At 37.2% G+C, this 17,414-nt stretch overlaps 1 protein-coding gene and 1 pseudogene across 2 annotated transcripts; one reads left to right on the top strand and one right to left on the bottom strand.

The window, feature by feature from the left end:
• Nucleotides 1-1,267: 1,267 nt before the first annotated feature.
• On the bottom strand, nt 1,268-6,823 carry LOC110765042 (TMV resistance protein N-like). Its single transcript, XM_088245995.1, has 6 exons — nt 6,280-6,823; nt 4,420-5,521; nt 4,022-4,324; nt 3,022-3,909; nt 2,350-2,854; nt 1,268-1,996 (listed from the first exon to the last, which is right to left on the bottom strand). The coding sequence occupies exons 1-6, from the start codon at nt 6,774-6,776 to the stop codon at nt 1,563-1,565; spliced, it is 3,729 nt and encodes a 1,242-aa protein (XP_088102121.1). The 5' UTR covers nt 6,777-6,823; the 3' UTR covers nt 1,268-1,562.
• A 3,440-nt stretch (nt 6,824-10,263) lies between these two features.
• LOC110765044 (disease resistance protein RML1B-like) lies at nt 10,264-16,743 on the top strand (annotated as a pseudogene). The gene is made up of 6 exons (XR_015826368.1): nt 10,264-11,339; nt 12,368-13,479; nt 13,584-13,892; nt 13,989-14,889; nt 15,271-15,446; nt 16,341-16,743. The product of XR_015826368.1 is annotated as a disease resistance protein RML1B-like (transcript).
• The last annotated feature ends 671 nt before the right edge of the window (nt 16,744-17,414 follow it).

Below are 17,414 nucleotides of genomic sequence, written 5' to 3'. Positions count from 1 at the left end.
GCTCCAAGGTTTTGGAAATATAAATGGATATTTCTTTTTTCTTTTTTCTTTCTTTCTGTTGTCTTTTGTGGATCATCACTGTTTTTTTATTTTATTTTTATTTTTTATTAATTGATGATTTTTATTAATTATATAATCAATTTATAATAACCCGAAATCAGAAATGATTATTTTGATTAAACAAGTACCTGGATGAAGCATTGTTGGTTGGATTCTCTTGGACACCACTGTGTTTGTGCGATCATGTGTCATGTGTCATGTGTCATGTGCACACCCTCTCCTGCTTTGTTGCATGCACAAGCTTTTTAAGTTACCTATAAAAAGAAAGATAAAAAAGGTAAAAGACAGGATCGAAATTAAGCAAAAGAAAAGCATTGCTGCAAGTGGAACGTTGTGGTTATTCCTTTTACTATTAATATTAGAGGGTGTGATTTGTTTTTTTTTTCTTTAAAAAAAACAATTAGAAGGTGTGATTTGTAATCTCTGGATGTCATGGTTTAAAAAATAAAAAGAAATTCAAATGCGTTTTTATAGGGTTAATTTCAATTTAGTACCCTAAACTCTCACTCTTAAAACATGTTTGTCCATGCACTCTCAATTTTAACAATCATATATTCTTTTTAATTTTTTGCAATCTGATTTCGGCGATCAAAATTTCCCTTCATTGTCTACATGGTAGGCATGAGTCCCACCTTTTCGCTGGTTTCGATGTCAGTTAAAGGGTATTTTCGATCATGCCTAATATTTATTCTAATGAGAAATTTGTTAGACACCATTTGTTAAAATTGAGAGTGCATGGAAAAACATGCATTAAGGGTGAGAGTTCAGGGTACTAAAGTCAAATTAACCCTTAACTGACATCGAAACCAGCGAAAAGGTGGGACTCATGCCTACCATGTAGACAATGAAGGGAAATTTTGATCGCCAAAATCAGATTGCAAAAAATTAAAAAGAATATATGATTGTTAAAATTGAGAGTGCACGGAAAAACATGCATTAAGGGTGAGAATTCAGGGTACTAAAGTCAAATTAACCCTTTTTTATAAGGTCCTTTAGAGTTTTGAAAAATTTAGGAAGAGGGGAAGCTACCTCATCCCAAGACCAAAACATACGAAGGTCTTTTGATCGTGATTAAAGTGGCAATTATCTAGCTAGATATATATCTATAAGCAATGATGGTTTGCTAATTGAGAGTCTTTTTCCTCCTCCCCACATTCCAATCATTATATGCGGTGATGATTTGGCACCGTGAATTTAATTAACAGCAGGCATAAGTTAGGATAATCATGTTATGTAATTCCACAATTAAACTCTCTCTAGCTCATCACATCTACTGTAGAATGTGCGCACAACATGCACCTTTTTAAATTTATTTATTTCCATTATATATAGGGTTTTCATCATTATTTGACCATCACCCACCATAATCTAATCCACAAATAACATACTGTTATTTGAACGATCCATATCAAATCAAAACACCTTGCTTCAATTTTGTTCTGTTTACGATGGGCCTTGCCTTCCATGGCTTTCTTTCCCAGTTGGGTTGGTGGAACTTCCATTTAGTACCCTTCTGTTCCGCCGCAACGTAAGTTTTCGGGAGTTGCTTTCCAAATAATTTTCTTTGTCACTGTGAAGAAGCTGACCACGTAATTCCAACCGAAATTGAATGCCTTCCCTCCCTCTCTTTGACGGGAGGTGGATCCGTTGTCCTCAACGTCCCTGACGAAGTCATCGAACCATAACCATCTATACACAACAATTTCTTCAGGTCGATTGCTAAGGAAGTATGTTCCTGATCCTGACATCACCTTATCAGTTTTTGAAAAATCTTCATCAATGACAGATGGAGAAAAAGGATCATCTATCGGGAGGAAACTTATAACAGCTGCCGTTCCTGACATCTTATCAGTTTTTGAAAAATCTCCAGCAATGACGGATGGAGAAAAAGGAGCATCTATCGAGAAACTTAGAACATCTGCCGCCTCATAATGATCTAACCAACAAACCCAGCAGAATCAACAGTTAGTTCCTGAATCAAAGTTTGTTAGTCAAATTGTCAACTATTGTAGTGATTAGTTGTTTTTTTTCTATTGTATTGAGCTAACCTTGTTCCAATGAGAGATGCTAATTCTACGACATTTACTGAGGACAGATTATTAACCACTTCTCTAATAAAAGTGGATCCCATTTCCATATAAATTGGCGGGTGAGTATCACTTTTATAAGAGAGGTGGTTAGTAAATGTTGTACAAATAACATTATTGGTCTTCTATATGCTTTGTATTGATTACCATTTCAAAGTGATGAAAAATATCTCAGTTCTCATCCTCGTCTCCACCCACATACCTTGGAGCACCATATTTGAAGGACTTGTGTCAATTCTATCATCTTCCATCGTCAATTCTATCTTCTCGTACACAAGCTGAATGCCGTACTCTTTTACCTGAAACTCAAAACTCGTAAATACTGAAACAGTCACCCGATCGCCACGATCTAATAATTGACTTCCTAACCTCCAATGGCTTAACCATACCATGTCTTTCCCATCACCTGGAACGCCAAAGAATGAAGGGACATATACCCACTTCAAATTCTTTCCATTTTCATTACTAACTTTAACTGCTGTAACTATTGGGTTAGGTATTGATTCAACATTGGCATTGATGTTCTTAGGAGAATCACTGTTGGACTTTGCATAGACAGAGAAGACGTTCAAGCCCCGAATCTTGAGATTGCCACGTATAGGCACGGTTAAAGATATTGACGACTGTGTATTACTTCTATGGCTGAAAAGGCCTGGAACCTCATTTCCAGGAAGAAATGTGCTGAATATACCATATTCATTCAGTCCCTATGCCAAGGAAATCAAAATATATTAGTGAAGTAAATCTTGTATATATAAAAACAGACATATATGGGACGGGTGCATGTGCACCCTATGCGTCTATTTTTCTCATCACGTGACACAAGGTTAGAGTGGCATGAAAGAGAGAGAGAGAGAGAGAGAGAGAGAGAGACCTGGATGGGATGCATCCTACTCTTTATCCAAGTTTTGAACACATGTAGGGTACTATCCATCATAATGGTTTCCGTGGATTTCAACTTGCCCAGGCTCAAAAGGTTGATCATTCTTTCATCAACTCGTTCAATGTGTTCTAACTTGAAGTAGTGCTCAATCTCAACTAGCTTGTAATTGGATTCATCCAAGATGATCTTTGGTTTGTAAGGCATTGGTTGAAATGCTACTGTTTCCAATGATGTGCAACCATTTACTATCAATTCTGCCACAGGGGGTAGCCCTCGAAGCAACTCGAGTCTCGTACACTGTGAAAAAGAGAGTTCGTCGAGTCTCTTAAGGCCTCTGATGCAATCAGGTAGTCTAGAAATTGGATTACAGCTTAGATTTAATCTTTGCAATGAGAACAGGTTACCGAAACCCCGAGGAAAATCATAATCAGAGAGATTGCAGTCACTAAGACTTAATTCCACTAAATTGCATGGTAAATAACTAGTCCAATATGTCTCTGGATTTTTTCTTGGTTGTAATTTGACCTCCACAATCGTAGTGAGTAAGCAATATATTGGAACTCCATCTCCTTGAAGCACTTTCAGAGATTCCATTTTCCCCATCTCTAGTGGAAACTCATTAAGACTTGAGCAACCAGATATGATAAGTGTTTCAAGGACTTTTAGCGTAAAAATGTTCTTTGGGAGCTTTCTGATATTTTTGCAATCTTCCATATTTAAATAAACAAGTTTCTTTAGGTCTCCAATGGATTCAACATCAACCAAGTTTGTACAGTCTTTAAGAGTAAGGCTTTCTAGATTGGGGACATGGGAAAAATCAGGGGTTCCGGTAAGGCGATGGGAATTACTGAGGTTTAGGATCTTCAATGATGGAAGATACTGCCAACAAACAAAGTAAAAAGGGAAGGAGTCGATCAAATTCTTTAAATGTACAAAATATAAGCTCAAAAAAAGTTAAAGAAAAGGGAAATATATTGTCTAGATCCCATACCTTTTTTCCCTTCCAGACTTGTCTCAAGTTGCTATAGCACATTTCAAGAACAACCAGGCTTTCCAATGTAAGATCATTGGGTAGATAATCAAATGGAAACTCATTCCAACACAACCATCTTAGTTTTGTTGGAAATTCTTTGTAGCGTCCAATGAGACGTACATGACTAAGTTGGATTAGTCTTAGTCTGTGCATGCTTGCAAATGCATCGGTTTCCAACGTTACCTCATTCGAATTTCGTGGAGTACAATATGCAGGATGCATTCCCATGTTCAGGACAAGGCCTTCAATTGTTTGTGTACCCTAATACAAAAAGATAAAAGAAACACTTCTGTAAGTTGATTAACGAACACTGCACAGACGCATACAAAAAAAGTATTTCACAAAATATATCTTACATTCTTTTCTTTCAGTACTTTGAAAGAATCTTTGTGATTCCACAATCTACTACGTTCCCCAGGCTCCTTTGATTCTAGGTGAACAATACCTCGTCCCATGTCCCGGATCATGTAATGCATACGCACCTTGTTATATTCATCAACTGTTACCAGACATCTATCAATGAGATTTTGAATGCCAACAATTGTGTAGAAGCCACAACTATCTAGTATTCGAACAATCACGTCTTTCTCCATTCCGATGAAGAAACATGCAATGTGGAGAAATAAACTTCGATCATGTTCGTCTTGTAAAGAGTCGTAGCTTATTCTGAGTTTATTCAATATTTCACCATTTGGAATGGCTTCCAATTTGTTTAATGCACTTTCCCATACAACTGTACTCTTCCCTGATAAAGAAGTACCCAAAATCTTCAAAGCTAATGGAAGTCCTCCGCTAAGGTTTACCATCTTTTCTGAAAGTTCCATGTAATCTTTTTCGGGATGGTCTTGCCCGAATGCATGCCAACTGAAGAGCTCCAGTGACTCATTGCTACTAAAAGTTTCAAGGTTATGCACCTTAATGGCTTGGTGGCTAGCATTTAACAAAGCTGCGTGGCTAGTTGTGATGATGATTTTGCTTCCTGGACAAAACTGACCTTGCATCCTAAGTACTGCATCTAATTGTTCGACATGATCCACATCATCGAAAACGAGAAGAACTCTCTTAGAGCTAAGAGCATCTTCAATCTTAATTATTCCCTCGCTAATATTCCCTACTTTCACTCTTTTGCCGTTCAAAACATCAGAAAGAAGTTTCTTCTGTATTTGTACCAAACCATTTGTTTGCTTTGAATGTTCTTTTATATTTTCCAGGAAACTGCCTCCCTCATACCTTTTGAAATTTATATTGTAAACGAATTTTGCAAGGGTTGTCTTCCCTATTCCACGCATCCCATAAATGAGAAGTACTCTAACTCTAGTTGATCCATCATGTAACCATAAATTAATATCTTGAACTCGAGAATGGATTCCAATCAGGTGTGGGGCAACATTGAATGCAGTGCGACTTAATTTGCCTTCAATCACTTTAACAATTTTCTTGATGAATTTTGACTCGTGCCTAGAAAATTGCAATCAAGATGGAAAACAAGGGAAGGATAATTAAATTAAGTCTCATGGAAACAACATGCCAAACTTTTTATTTATTTATTATTTTATACAGAGTAGAGAGGGGGAATCGAACTCGGGCACAAAGTGAGGAGCGCATCCGCTCTAGCAAACTTGACTAAGTCCATGTCTGCACCTCAATTAATCATTTAAATTTAATAAGTACAAAATCAAACTTTGTAAAAACAATTTATAAACCTTATGGCAATTTTGTGTCTTTCTCCTCGTTATCTATTTTTTATTTTTTATTACAAGCGATATTCTACTTTAAACTAATCTAATTACGGGAAAGGGGATTCGAACTAGGGTGCAGAGTGGGGAGCACATCCTCTCTAGCTAACTTTGCTAAATCCATGTCCGCCTCCTCATCATTATCAATCATACACATATGAACAATATGTTTCAAGTACCAAAATTGCCCATGAGATGTGTTAATTTTTATATATTTATTTGGTACTATTTATAGACTAAATTGGGACAAATAACGTTTGGTGAAAGTCAATGTTCAGGTACCAATTAAAAACAAACCATATAATATTATATTTGGGAACACAAAAAGGAGAGAAAAATAGCACCAAATAACCTCTATCTATAAATTTTTTACCAATTAATCTAGAAGGAGATCTAATATAATCCAAGGTCATATATATAATTCTCTTTTTAAAAAAATGCATATATGTACGAGTTGTAATAAAGAAATTAATTAATTACCCATCAGCTTGATTTTGCAAGACCATCCCTGCTAGATCTGCAACTTCAGTAAGTGCAGCCCTCCGTTTCTCCACCTTGACCTTCAAGGACACATTTTTTACAAAAGCTGTTGCAAGACTTGCCTTCGGCTTCCTCACTTGAGATGGGTCTACGTCGTAGAAGACTGGTAAAACTACATGATCTGACGTCCTTTTGCGTTCGAGGATCATGACAAGTTCGTCAAGGCACCATCGGGAAGACGCGTAGTTTTTTGAAAACACAATGACAGAACTTCGCGATTGCTGGATGGCCTTCTGCAGTTCTGGCTTGATATCTTCTCCTCTTTCGAGTTCATCGTCATCTCTAAATGTGCGAAAGCCTGCATTTACAAAGGCTGTGTAGAGATGATCAGTAAAAGTCTTGCGAGTGTCTTCGCCTCTGAAACTCAAGAACACGTCATAGCTGTGTGGAGGATGAGAGGCGTTTTGACTCTGATCAGCTGATTTACCAAGAGCCATGGAATAACATGCAAATCTCTGCCCTTGAAATGAAGATGTGCGTACAAATTTTTAGAAGGAACTGATCATAGGTTGGAACCACAAACTTTTATTTTTCCAGTTATATATTCTAGGAACAAGATATGCAAATGTCAATGACGCGTTTTGGAATATCTGGTGGCAATGAGTTCACCGACCATGAAGATTAAAGAATGCAGTTCTTTTATTTTTTATTTTCTGATCTAGTGTAAATAGAGAGAATGGTTGCTTGCTACGATACGATTTCAGCCCTTGCAATTCATAATTTCCAGACATAAGCCCATTGACTTTTATTTTTTAGGAGAATCCCATTGACTTTTTATACATAGATTAAGCCGAGTTTTTTATTATTATTATTATTATTATTCTTATCTGTCTTTAAATGATCTCTGGTGGCGAAGAGTTCACCAACCATGATGAATAAAGAATGCAATTCTTTTATTTATTATTATTCCACCATATATTTCAAGTATATCACTAACGGGAAGATGCCAATGTCAATGACGCCTTTAGGGTGTTTGAAGATTTCTGGGTGGCGATGAGTTGATCCAATATGATGAATAATGCAGTTCTCCTCTTTTTTTTGTTTTTTTTTTTCATATGCCCTATAAAAAAGGGCTTAACCTGCCATACTAGGAAATTGGACTCAGTGGGTTTCACAGAGACAAGATTGGGGATATTGGGGTGGAGGAAGCGCTGACGGTGGATGAGGAGGAAGAAAGAAGTGCCAGAAGATGCCATTGAAAAAAAAAAATTTAAGAGAAGCCAAACATGAACATGAATAATCTAGAAAGTCAACCGATAGGCAGCTGGCTCTCATAACATATGGGTGCATTTATAAATTACACTCATCAAAGTTGTTCATTAAATCCTAAGCTCACAAACTCTAAATTGAAAAAGGAAACATGAATATGTGTGGAGGTACACTTGCGCGCCTGATGTTGTCAGATAAGTTTTTCTTATTTGGATTAAACTTTTGTGGTTACTGCACTTCCATATTTGTATATGTATTTGTAGTGGCTCTTGTGGCTAATGTGTCACATCCCGGAATCGACTCCGCCGTAGCACGATATTGTTCGTTTTGGGCCCCCTTCTCTGCCCTCACGGTTTTGTTTTTGGGAATTTATGAGCAACTTCCTAGTGAGTCACCCATCCTGGGATTGCTCTAGCCCCAACTCACTGGCTTCAGAGTTAGGCCTCGTGCTAGATGGAGACGAGCATGTACATATAAGGCACATCACCCTCTCTCCGTTGGTCGATGTGGGATCTCACAATCCACCCCCCTTAGGGGCCCGACGTCCTCGTCGACACACTCGCACCACACGGTAGAGTGGCTCTAATACTAAATTTTCACATCCCGGAATCGGCTCCGCCGTAGCACGATATTGTCCACTTTGGGCCCCCCGCTCTGCCCTCACGGTTTTGTTTCTGGGAACTCACGAGCAACTTCCCAATGGGTCACCCATCCTGGGACTGCTCTAGCCCCAACTCGCTTAACTTCGAAGTTCTCATGACTCCGAAGCCAGTGAGCTCCCAAAAGGCCTCGTGCTAGATGGAGGCGGGCATGTACATATAAGACACATCACCCCCTCTCCGTTGGTCGATGTGGGATCTCACATAATGACCTTTGTGCATGAATTATGAATGCAATCTATCGTCTTTATCTCCACAAAAAAATAAAAATAAAAAGGAAACATTAAAACTTAAGAGATGAGGATGAATTGGTTAAGAATCTGGCAAGGGCGACTGGTAGAGTTTTTGTTATCCATCATGAGATTATAGAGTGGTACTGTACTATCACGTTAGCATATGATACTTCTATTTAAAATTTGTCACATTTAAAAGAAAGTTAAAACTATTTATACAGCTGGACTTTAACCTCCAATTTTACCCTTTAAAAATAAAATTAAAAATACTCCAGTCAATCTTGACGGTAACCATACCTGCTGCCTCCTCCCCCTCGTTCCCTTATCTCTGCCAATTGAAGGATTGCGAATATAATAGGGATGGGGGCTGCCAGTTGAAGGATTTTTTCTTTTGTTCTTTTCTAATTTTATTATAAATGGTCAAATTGGAAGCCAAAGTTCAATTGTACAAATAGTTTTAATTTTATTTAAAATATGACACGTGACAAAATTTGAATGGAAGTATCATATGTTGACATGGTGATACCGTATCACACTATAATATAATTTCTCATATGTAAAACTTGGGTGGGACTTTCCTCTAACCAATTGACGGAACATGGTGGAAATTCCGCATTAGTTGTTGGACATTCTCTATTAAATTCCCAGCCCTTCCCAGCAATCTCCTCCCCTTTGACCACCTTACCTTCCCCAGCAAGAGCTAGCGCAGGCCAGATTGTAAATTTATCAAAACTAAACAATTGATGTCCTATTTGTAACAAACTTTGAAGGGGTTTTGTTTCTTTTATATATATATACAAAAATTATTCTACGGACGTCTGGAGGTTATGTATTTTTTACTACCCCTCCCTGTTTTCTTTCATATTTATAATAGCATCCGCACGCTAATAACATACAGATATCTAGATGAGAAAATAACTATATATATATATATATATATATATATATATATATATATATAAGAACTCCATTCTACCTCAAGTAGAAGTAGTATTAGGTCATCGAAAAATTTCAAACACCCTAACCACGTTTGTGTGAATCTCTTTTAAGAATCATTAGAAGAGTTGATTTTCTAATTATTATTTTAATTATAGGCCCTGATTTTCATCAAACACACATACTCGAGTGTGACCGTCACACCACGTTATGCCACTAATTCACATGCTATAATATAAAAGTAGGAGACATGACTAATATTTTATGGACCGTGAGTATAATATTAATAAATAAATACATGTGCATGCGCATGACAATTTGAGAAGTATCAAAAGACTTTTTCCAAAAGATAAGATCTATATCATTAATAATTGAATCAGATAATTTAAATGAGGATTTAGATTTGAGTTCTTAAGGTTGAATTAACAATTAACTGAGTTTTGGAAATAACTTTGATTCTTTCAATTGAAATTTATTTGTTATCCATTGTTTTTAGTCAACACGTGTGTTGGGTCAACAAATATTTTCAAACTCCCTAAACGCATCGATGACGTTTGCTTACATCTCTTGCAAAAATTAATTAAAAATATTATTTTCTAGTAATTAACTAGAATGTGTTGGAAACTTACAAGAGATATAAAAGAAAATTCATTCATGAGCATGAGCTGCTTGTGTTGTATATATATACACGGTGTACACCATCATCTTTCTTCTGAAAAACACCACAACAAGGAGTGATTTGATATCTTCCGAGGGAGGGAGGGAGGATTGTAAATTTGTTGAAGTGATCAGAATCCATAGGGCCAGCGAGTACTTCTCCTCCTTCCAAACAGTTTAATTCTTCTTTCCTTGTTATATTATACAACTTAATTGTTTGTCCATCCATCCATCCATCCATGTCTTCTTCCTCCTCAACGTCTCTTGTGTCAAATACTATGAAATTCGATGGCACCAATTATCCTCTTTGGCTTTCCCAAGTTGTTCCCTTCTTACAAAGTCGAAACCTCATGGGTTATGTGGATGGGACCAAGCCCTGCCCTGGCTATTATCTGACTGATGTTCAAGGCAAAATAACCTTTACTATTAATCCCGCATATGTCAAGTGGACTAAAGAGGATGAGATGATCCAAAGTTGGATTAATTCCTGGCTTACTCCCTCTGTTTTATCTATTGTGGCTCACTCCGCTACTTCACGGACTACATGGCTGTCTTTGGAGAAGTGTTACGCTTCTCAATCTCACAACCTTGATTCTGCCACTACTGCTGCTGCCGTGTCACTACCTCGTTCATCAGGCCGCGGACGTGGCTTCTCTCAGGGTGGTCCTCCACATGCAGGCTCTACAGGTTCTCGCGGTCCTTCTTCTATTTCCCGCCGGGGTGCTTCTGTTATCACATATGATAACGCTAGTGGTACTAGTACTAGTACTACTAAAGGTAATGGTAACGGGAATAGCAATTTATCTCGTGGTACTAGTACTACTACTACTTGTCGTCCTTCTCCGTCTAGTTATGACGTGTTCTTGAGTTTTAGAGGCAAAGACACTCGCAAGACTTTTTCTGACCACCTCTACACAGCCTTTGTGAAGGCAGGCCTTCGCACATTCCGAGACGACGATGAAGTAAAGAGAGGAGAAGATATTAAGCCCGAGTTGGGGAGAGCCATCAAAGAGTCGAAATGTTCTGTGATTGTGTTTTCAAAAGAGTACGCGTCTTCGCTTTGGTGCCTTGACGAGCTGGTAATGATCCTTGATCGCAAGAGGACGACCTCTGACTCTAACCATGTCGTTTTGCCAGTATTTTATGATGTCGATCCAGCCCTAGTGAGGAAACAGACTGGAAGTTTTGCAACAGCATTTGCTAGACACGAAACACGTCACTCGTTGGACATGATAAAGAGATGGAGGGCAGCACTTGCAGAAGTTGCAGATATAGCAGGGATGGTCTTACAAAACCAAGCTGATGGGTACGTATGTAATCTTTATTCCAACTGGTCCATTTTATAATTAACGCGTTTGATTAGTTATCTTAAGATAAAACTAAAATCCAAAAATTATTCCTAGTCACACCAAAAAGAAAAAATATTAATAATACGAATAAATTGAAGCTGACTTAACAACTTCTATAACTTCAATCCTAGATGTACTCCATCAAATGATTTTGATTAAGTCTAAGGCCCGTTTTTAATTTTTTTTAACCAAAAATCTGATTCACTTTAAATTTAAGCAGTTTAAAGTGATTGTTAAAAATAAATATCATGATTATTTTAAAAGGAACGGTCTCCCAACTTTTAAAAGTAGCATGTAGGTTGTTTTTGAATGTTGCTTTACCAAGAAGTTGAGAAGGCATTTAATGATTTTTTTTAATTTCCCGTAATACCATCATTAATTTTTTTTAAATGACATCGTCTACCTTTCCTTGGTGGTTCTCGCGCACTCTCTCCCACCTCCACCACCTAATTAGCACATAAAACTTTCATCATCATGTTCATTTTAGTCACTATCCACAACTATAACAATTTTACATTAAAGTTTACCAAATGGTTTGACACAACTTTTTATACTGATAGAACTTTAAAAATACCGTTTACCAAACAATGAACTACTTTATTTTACAACTGAGCAGAAACAGTTTTTTTTTTGTTTTTTTTAAGTGACAACCATATATATCAAACTGGCGACATATATATAGGTCAACTTAAAATAAGACCAAATGAGGAGGTTTAATCACAAGCAAATTTTCACTTAAGTGAATAAAGCAGATACTAAAGCATTTTGAAGATCAATAGGTTCCCCATTCACAAAAAGAAAAACAATTGTAGATTAGTTTGTGCTATATTTCTTTCTCTTGCTTTCCTTTGATGTGTTGTCAGCATCCATGTTTTTTTTCGTTCACTCATGTTTGAGCTTTAATAACTTTGTCATATTATTTCCGTCAGACTTTTAGTCCAGACATACACGTGACATATTTAATTCTTCGTTGTGAATTGTCTAGGCATGAGTCAAAGTTTATCCAGAAAATTGTTAAAGTTATCGAAGACAGGCTAAGTCGTACGCTATTAAGTGTTGCCCCACACTTGATTGGAATCGACTATCGAGTCAAGAACATTATTCCGTGGTTACAAGATGAATCGACTGATGTTGAAGTACTTGCAATTTATGGAATGCGTGGAACAGGGAAGACAACCGTTGCCAAATTCATTTATAATTCAAACTTTAGAAGATTTGAAGCAAGCAGTTTCCTTGAAAATATCAAAGGAAGTTCAGAGCAATCCAATGGCTTTATTCAAGTACAAAAACAACTTCTTAGTGATATTTTGGATGGAAGAAAAGTGAAAATAAACAGTATAAGTGAGGGAATAACTAAGGTTGAAGATGTCATTAGCTCTAAAAGAATCCTTCTTGTTCTTGATGATGTGGATCATATGGACCAATTATTGGATGTAGTACTTGGGATGAAAGGTCGGCTTTTTCCAGGAAGTAAAATCATCATAACAACGAGCAATGTAGGATTGTTAAGAGCTGACCATTACCAAGTTATAAAGCTGCATGACATTGGAATTTTCAATGACAGTGAATCACTGGAGCTCTTTAGTTGGCATGCTTTCGGACAGGATCAACCTATTGAAGGATATAGGGAAATTTCAAAAAAGGTAGTAGACCACTGCGGAGGACTTCCCTTAGCTCTTAAAATTTTGGGTTCTTCTTTATCAGGGCAAACTATGATTGTATGGAAAAGTGCATTAGAAAAATTGGAAGCTATACCAAACGATGAAATCATGAAGAAACTCAGAATAAGCTATATATGACTCTTTGCAAGATGACCATGACCGAAATTTATTCCTTCATATCGCATGCTTTTTTGTTGGAATGGACAACGATGTCATCATTAGAATACTAGATGGTTGTGGTTTCCAAACAATTGTTGGCATTCAAAATCTCATGGATAGATGTTTGATAAAAATTGATAGATGTAGCAAGGTGCAGATGAATCAAATGATTCGTGACATGGGAAGGGGAATTGATCGCTTAGAATCCAAGCAGCCGGGGCAACGCAGTAGGTTATGGCATCATAAGGATTCTTTCAAAGTATTTAGAGAAAAGAGTGTAAGAAACGTACTTTTTTGTGTATGTGTAGGTTTATGTTTTACTTTTTGTGCATCCATTTTGGGTAATTACCGAATATTTTATTTTCAAATTTTTGTTATTAGGGTACAGAAAATATTGAAGGTCTTACTCTGGACATGCGTATGCACACTGCATACAATGCTCTTTCAAGGTCAGATCTTGAGGTAATCTTCGAAACAAATGCATTTGCACAGATGAACAAACTAATGCTGCTCCAACTTAGTCATGTACAACTTGAAGGAAACTATCAAGAATTTCCAAAAGGGCTAAGATGGTTGAGTTGGCATCAATCTCAGTTGGAATTTTTACCCAATGATTTTTCATTGAAGAGTTTGGTTGTTCTTGAAATGTGCTATAGCAGCTTGAAACGATTTTGGAATCATACAGCTGAGGTATGAATTAACTGTTGTATTTTGAATGCTAGATTTTTATACATTTGTAAGAACTAACTGTTTACCTTTTTTTTTTTGTTTTTTTGTCTTCAACAGTATCTCCCAACAATGAAGATCCTAAATCTCAGCCATTCCCATAGTCTTGAAGAAACCCCTGACTTTTCGTTTGTTCCAAATCTAGAGGTTCTGATTCTGAAAGATTGTCCAAGCTTGATTGATGTTCATGAAACCATTGGAAACCTGGAGAAACTCAGTGAGTTGAATATGGAAGATTGCAAAAACGTTAGGAAGTTGCCGAACATTTCTGGGCTAAAATTCCTTAAAATACTTATTATTTCTGGCTGCTCAAATCTTAATGATTTTCCAATGGACATGAGGAACATGAAATCTTTAAAAGTATTTCAGGCGGATGGCGTTCCAATTCATCAATTGCTCCATACCACAGCGGATCCAGAGGTTGTACTAGGGCAAAAAAGTATTCCAGAATTGTTTTGGACTTCTTATTTGCCAAGCAACTTAGTAGATTTAAGTATTGCAAATTGCAATCTTTCTGATGATGATTTTCCTGGGGCATTTCAAAACCTATACGCATTGCAAAAGTTAGACCTAAGCGGTAACCCAATTTGCAGCCTACCAGATGGTATTAGAGGTCTAACGAGGCTCTATACACTTTCTTTTTCTCAATGCACAAGGCTCAAATACCTTGTGAGGCTACCTAGGGTTGGATAGTATTGTAATATCCGGATGCACCTCACTGGAGAAAATATCGTATCAATCAATTTCGTACCGACCCACCCGCTTCGTCATCGGATCCAACTGGAACCTAGCTCTGCTTCAGGGCTGCTTCAAATTTGAACCCATTGATGCATTTGGCGATGCAGAAATGATCAACCTTTTGGGCTTAACCAACTGGGCAGCCATGCGAATAATTATGGACACTACACATGATGCGCTTGTCAATGCTACGACTGATGAGACGAGGAAGCAACCCATCAAGGTATCTCTCTCCACTCATGGATTTATATGCATACTTACTTAGTAATATATGGGATGGAAAAAATACGTGTATTTTTTTGGTATATTTTTTTAAAGGGCTTTTCACATATAAGCCCATGATGATATTACATTTTAAAGAAAAACCTTCAAGTCCAATACTTAGAAAAACATCATGTTGTTCTTTTAGGTTGAAAAATGATCACACGGAAAGAAAAAAAGAATGACAAGTGGCTAATCGAGGGGGTTGTTTTTTCCCAAATAGGCTCTCTAAGGGGTTTTATATTAAATATGTAGTTGTAATGGTGTATTATTTTGATATTTTTAAAGTTTATACGGTTGTTGTTGACCCTAATATATATATTTTTTGATTTCCATGGCATAGGGACTGTATGAAAATGGTATATTCAGCGCATTTCTTCCTGGGGACCTGGTTCCAAAACAATTCACCCATTATATGGATGGCCCCTCAGTATCTTACACCGTGCCTTTACTTCCCAACCTCAAGATCAGAGGCTTGAACGTCTTCGCGGTCTATACAAAATCCGACACTCCTTCTAGGTACAGTCAGGGGCGGAGCCACACTGGTCCCAGTGTGGTCACGGGCCCCCACTCAATTTTTTTATATTTTAAAAGTAATATATTGTTATGTATTTCTATATGTATAGTATTTTAAATATTTTACGTTATATATATCGACATGTGTTGTGGCGGACCTATTAAGGCACAAGGATGTGATTCAAATTGCCCCTTTGCTCAACTAGTAGTGGTGCAAGTAAATGTCTTTGTCCTTTTACTTTCATTTATTTTTATATTACTTCATTTACTTAAGTTTACAATGTAAATAAGGAAGTATCCCCTATTTGGATTCAAATAAAAATACTAGAAAATCAAATTCCCACCAAATCAAAATATGAAAAATCGGTTTTAGTGCAAAATACAATTTAGGCTAAAAATGATGGCTCATTAAGTCAATATATACTTCATACTAAAATCTCATAAAATCAAGTTTTCTTATTTGATGTGTAAGGAATAAAAGCCGCCAAAAATTATCTTGAGAAAATGATTATTCCAAAAAACCATTTTTCAACTTAGTCAATATTTTTACATAAAACATTTTTTCAGGTATGATATGAATGCATGAAGGGACCTAAGGTTTTTTATTAGTTTGTGAAATTTTGATTTTTTCTTTCTATTGGGTTTAATGGGGGAAAAGCTTTAAAGATGCTAAATTGCTACTCTTTGTCTATCTCTTGCAATTTTTCTTGCTCAAAATGTATTTGTCTATCCCTTTGTTGAGGACAATTATGATTACAACCAATAAGCAATATAATTCTTGACATATGTGATATATATATTATTTTTCGTATGTATTGTGAGTTCGAATTTTTGATTCTTTATAATTTGTAAGAGGCCCCCATACACATGAAATCCTGGCTTCGCCACTGGGTACAGTTACAGTGCTAGGGATCCATCACTTAGGCCGATCATGGCTCAAGTCGACAATAAGACTAGCGGTGTGGCGTGGACATACGGCCCATTGTACCATGGCGTCCCGAGCGGGGACGAAGAGGACGTGACATGGATAAGCCATTGGAGGTTTGGTGATCAACTGCGAGGCGGCGATGAAGTGGATTTTAAGGTATTTCCGAGACCAGAGATTTGGGTAAAGAAATGTGGCATCCAGGTTGTGTACGAGCAAGGAGAGAAGAGCCGGAAGAGCTACACAGAAGATCCTTTTTATCCAAATGTCATTGCTGGAGAATCGTCGGTGTATGGGTTTAGGTGGGATCGTAGAGGAACATACTTCATCACTCACTCTACACTAGACCTGGCAATATTGCACACGACCTGTTAACACAACACGAATTCGCACGAAATTATCAGTATTTGGGTTGAGCTTAATAGGTCGGGTTGAAAATGGGTGAACCCGTTAGCCACCCGTTAAGCTAACGGGTCGTGTTGGGTCGAAAACGGGTGAACCCGTTACACCCGTTAGGGAGGTTAATTTTGTAATTTTGCAAAATATTTTTTCTTTTCTTTTCTTCTTCACCTTTTCCTCTCTTTTTTTGGGTGAGTTCACCTTTTCCTCTTTAGCTTTCTCTTTCCGTGTCTTTTTCTTCTTTCCTTTTTTTCCTTTTCTTCTTCCTCTCCTTTTTTTCTTCTCTTCTTCTCTCCACTCAACAGACTCCTCCAGCTCTTCCTCTCCTTTTTTTCTTCTTCTCTTCTTCTCTGCTTCTCTCCACTCAACAGACTCCGTCAGCCCAGCCACTAGAGTCCACCAACGAGCCCAGCCACCAAAGTCAGCCATGGAATAAGGAGGAGGTATCTAGGTCGAGTTCCACAGATTGAATTTTCTTTCTTCCTCAGTTTATGTTGTTGTTGGGTTTTAATATATTTGTGAGAGATATATACTGTTTTGGGGTGAGAAGATTGAAATGTAAAGGTGTTGCATTCCTAAAAGGACACAAATTAATGTGCAAACAACCAATTAAAAATACCCGCAAGTGCACGAATCTATTGAGGTAT

The sequence above is a fragment of the Prunus avium genome, chromosome 8, assembly GCF_965620075.1.
Source record: "Prunus avium chromosome 8, drPruAviu1.hap1.1, whole genome shotgun sequence".
NCBI classification, from domain to species: Eukaryota; Viridiplantae; Streptophyta; class Magnoliopsida; order Rosales; family Rosaceae; genus Prunus; species Prunus avium.
This window is presented reverse-complemented; position numbering and strand designations above follow the sequence as displayed.

Coding starts and splice junctions, on each gene's coding strand:
- LOC110765042 (XM_088245995.1), bottom strand. CDS start 6,776: ATGGCTCTTGGTAAATCAGCTGATCAGAGTCAAAACGCCTCTCATCCT. Junction 5,522..6,279: donor TTGCAAAATCAAGCTGATGG/GTAATTAATTAA, acceptor GCAATTTTCTAG/GCACGAGTCAAAATTCATCA. Junction 1,997..2,349: donor TTCAAATATGGTGCTCCAAG/GTATGTGGGTGG, acceptor TTTGTTGGTTAG/ATCATTATGAGGCGGCAGAT.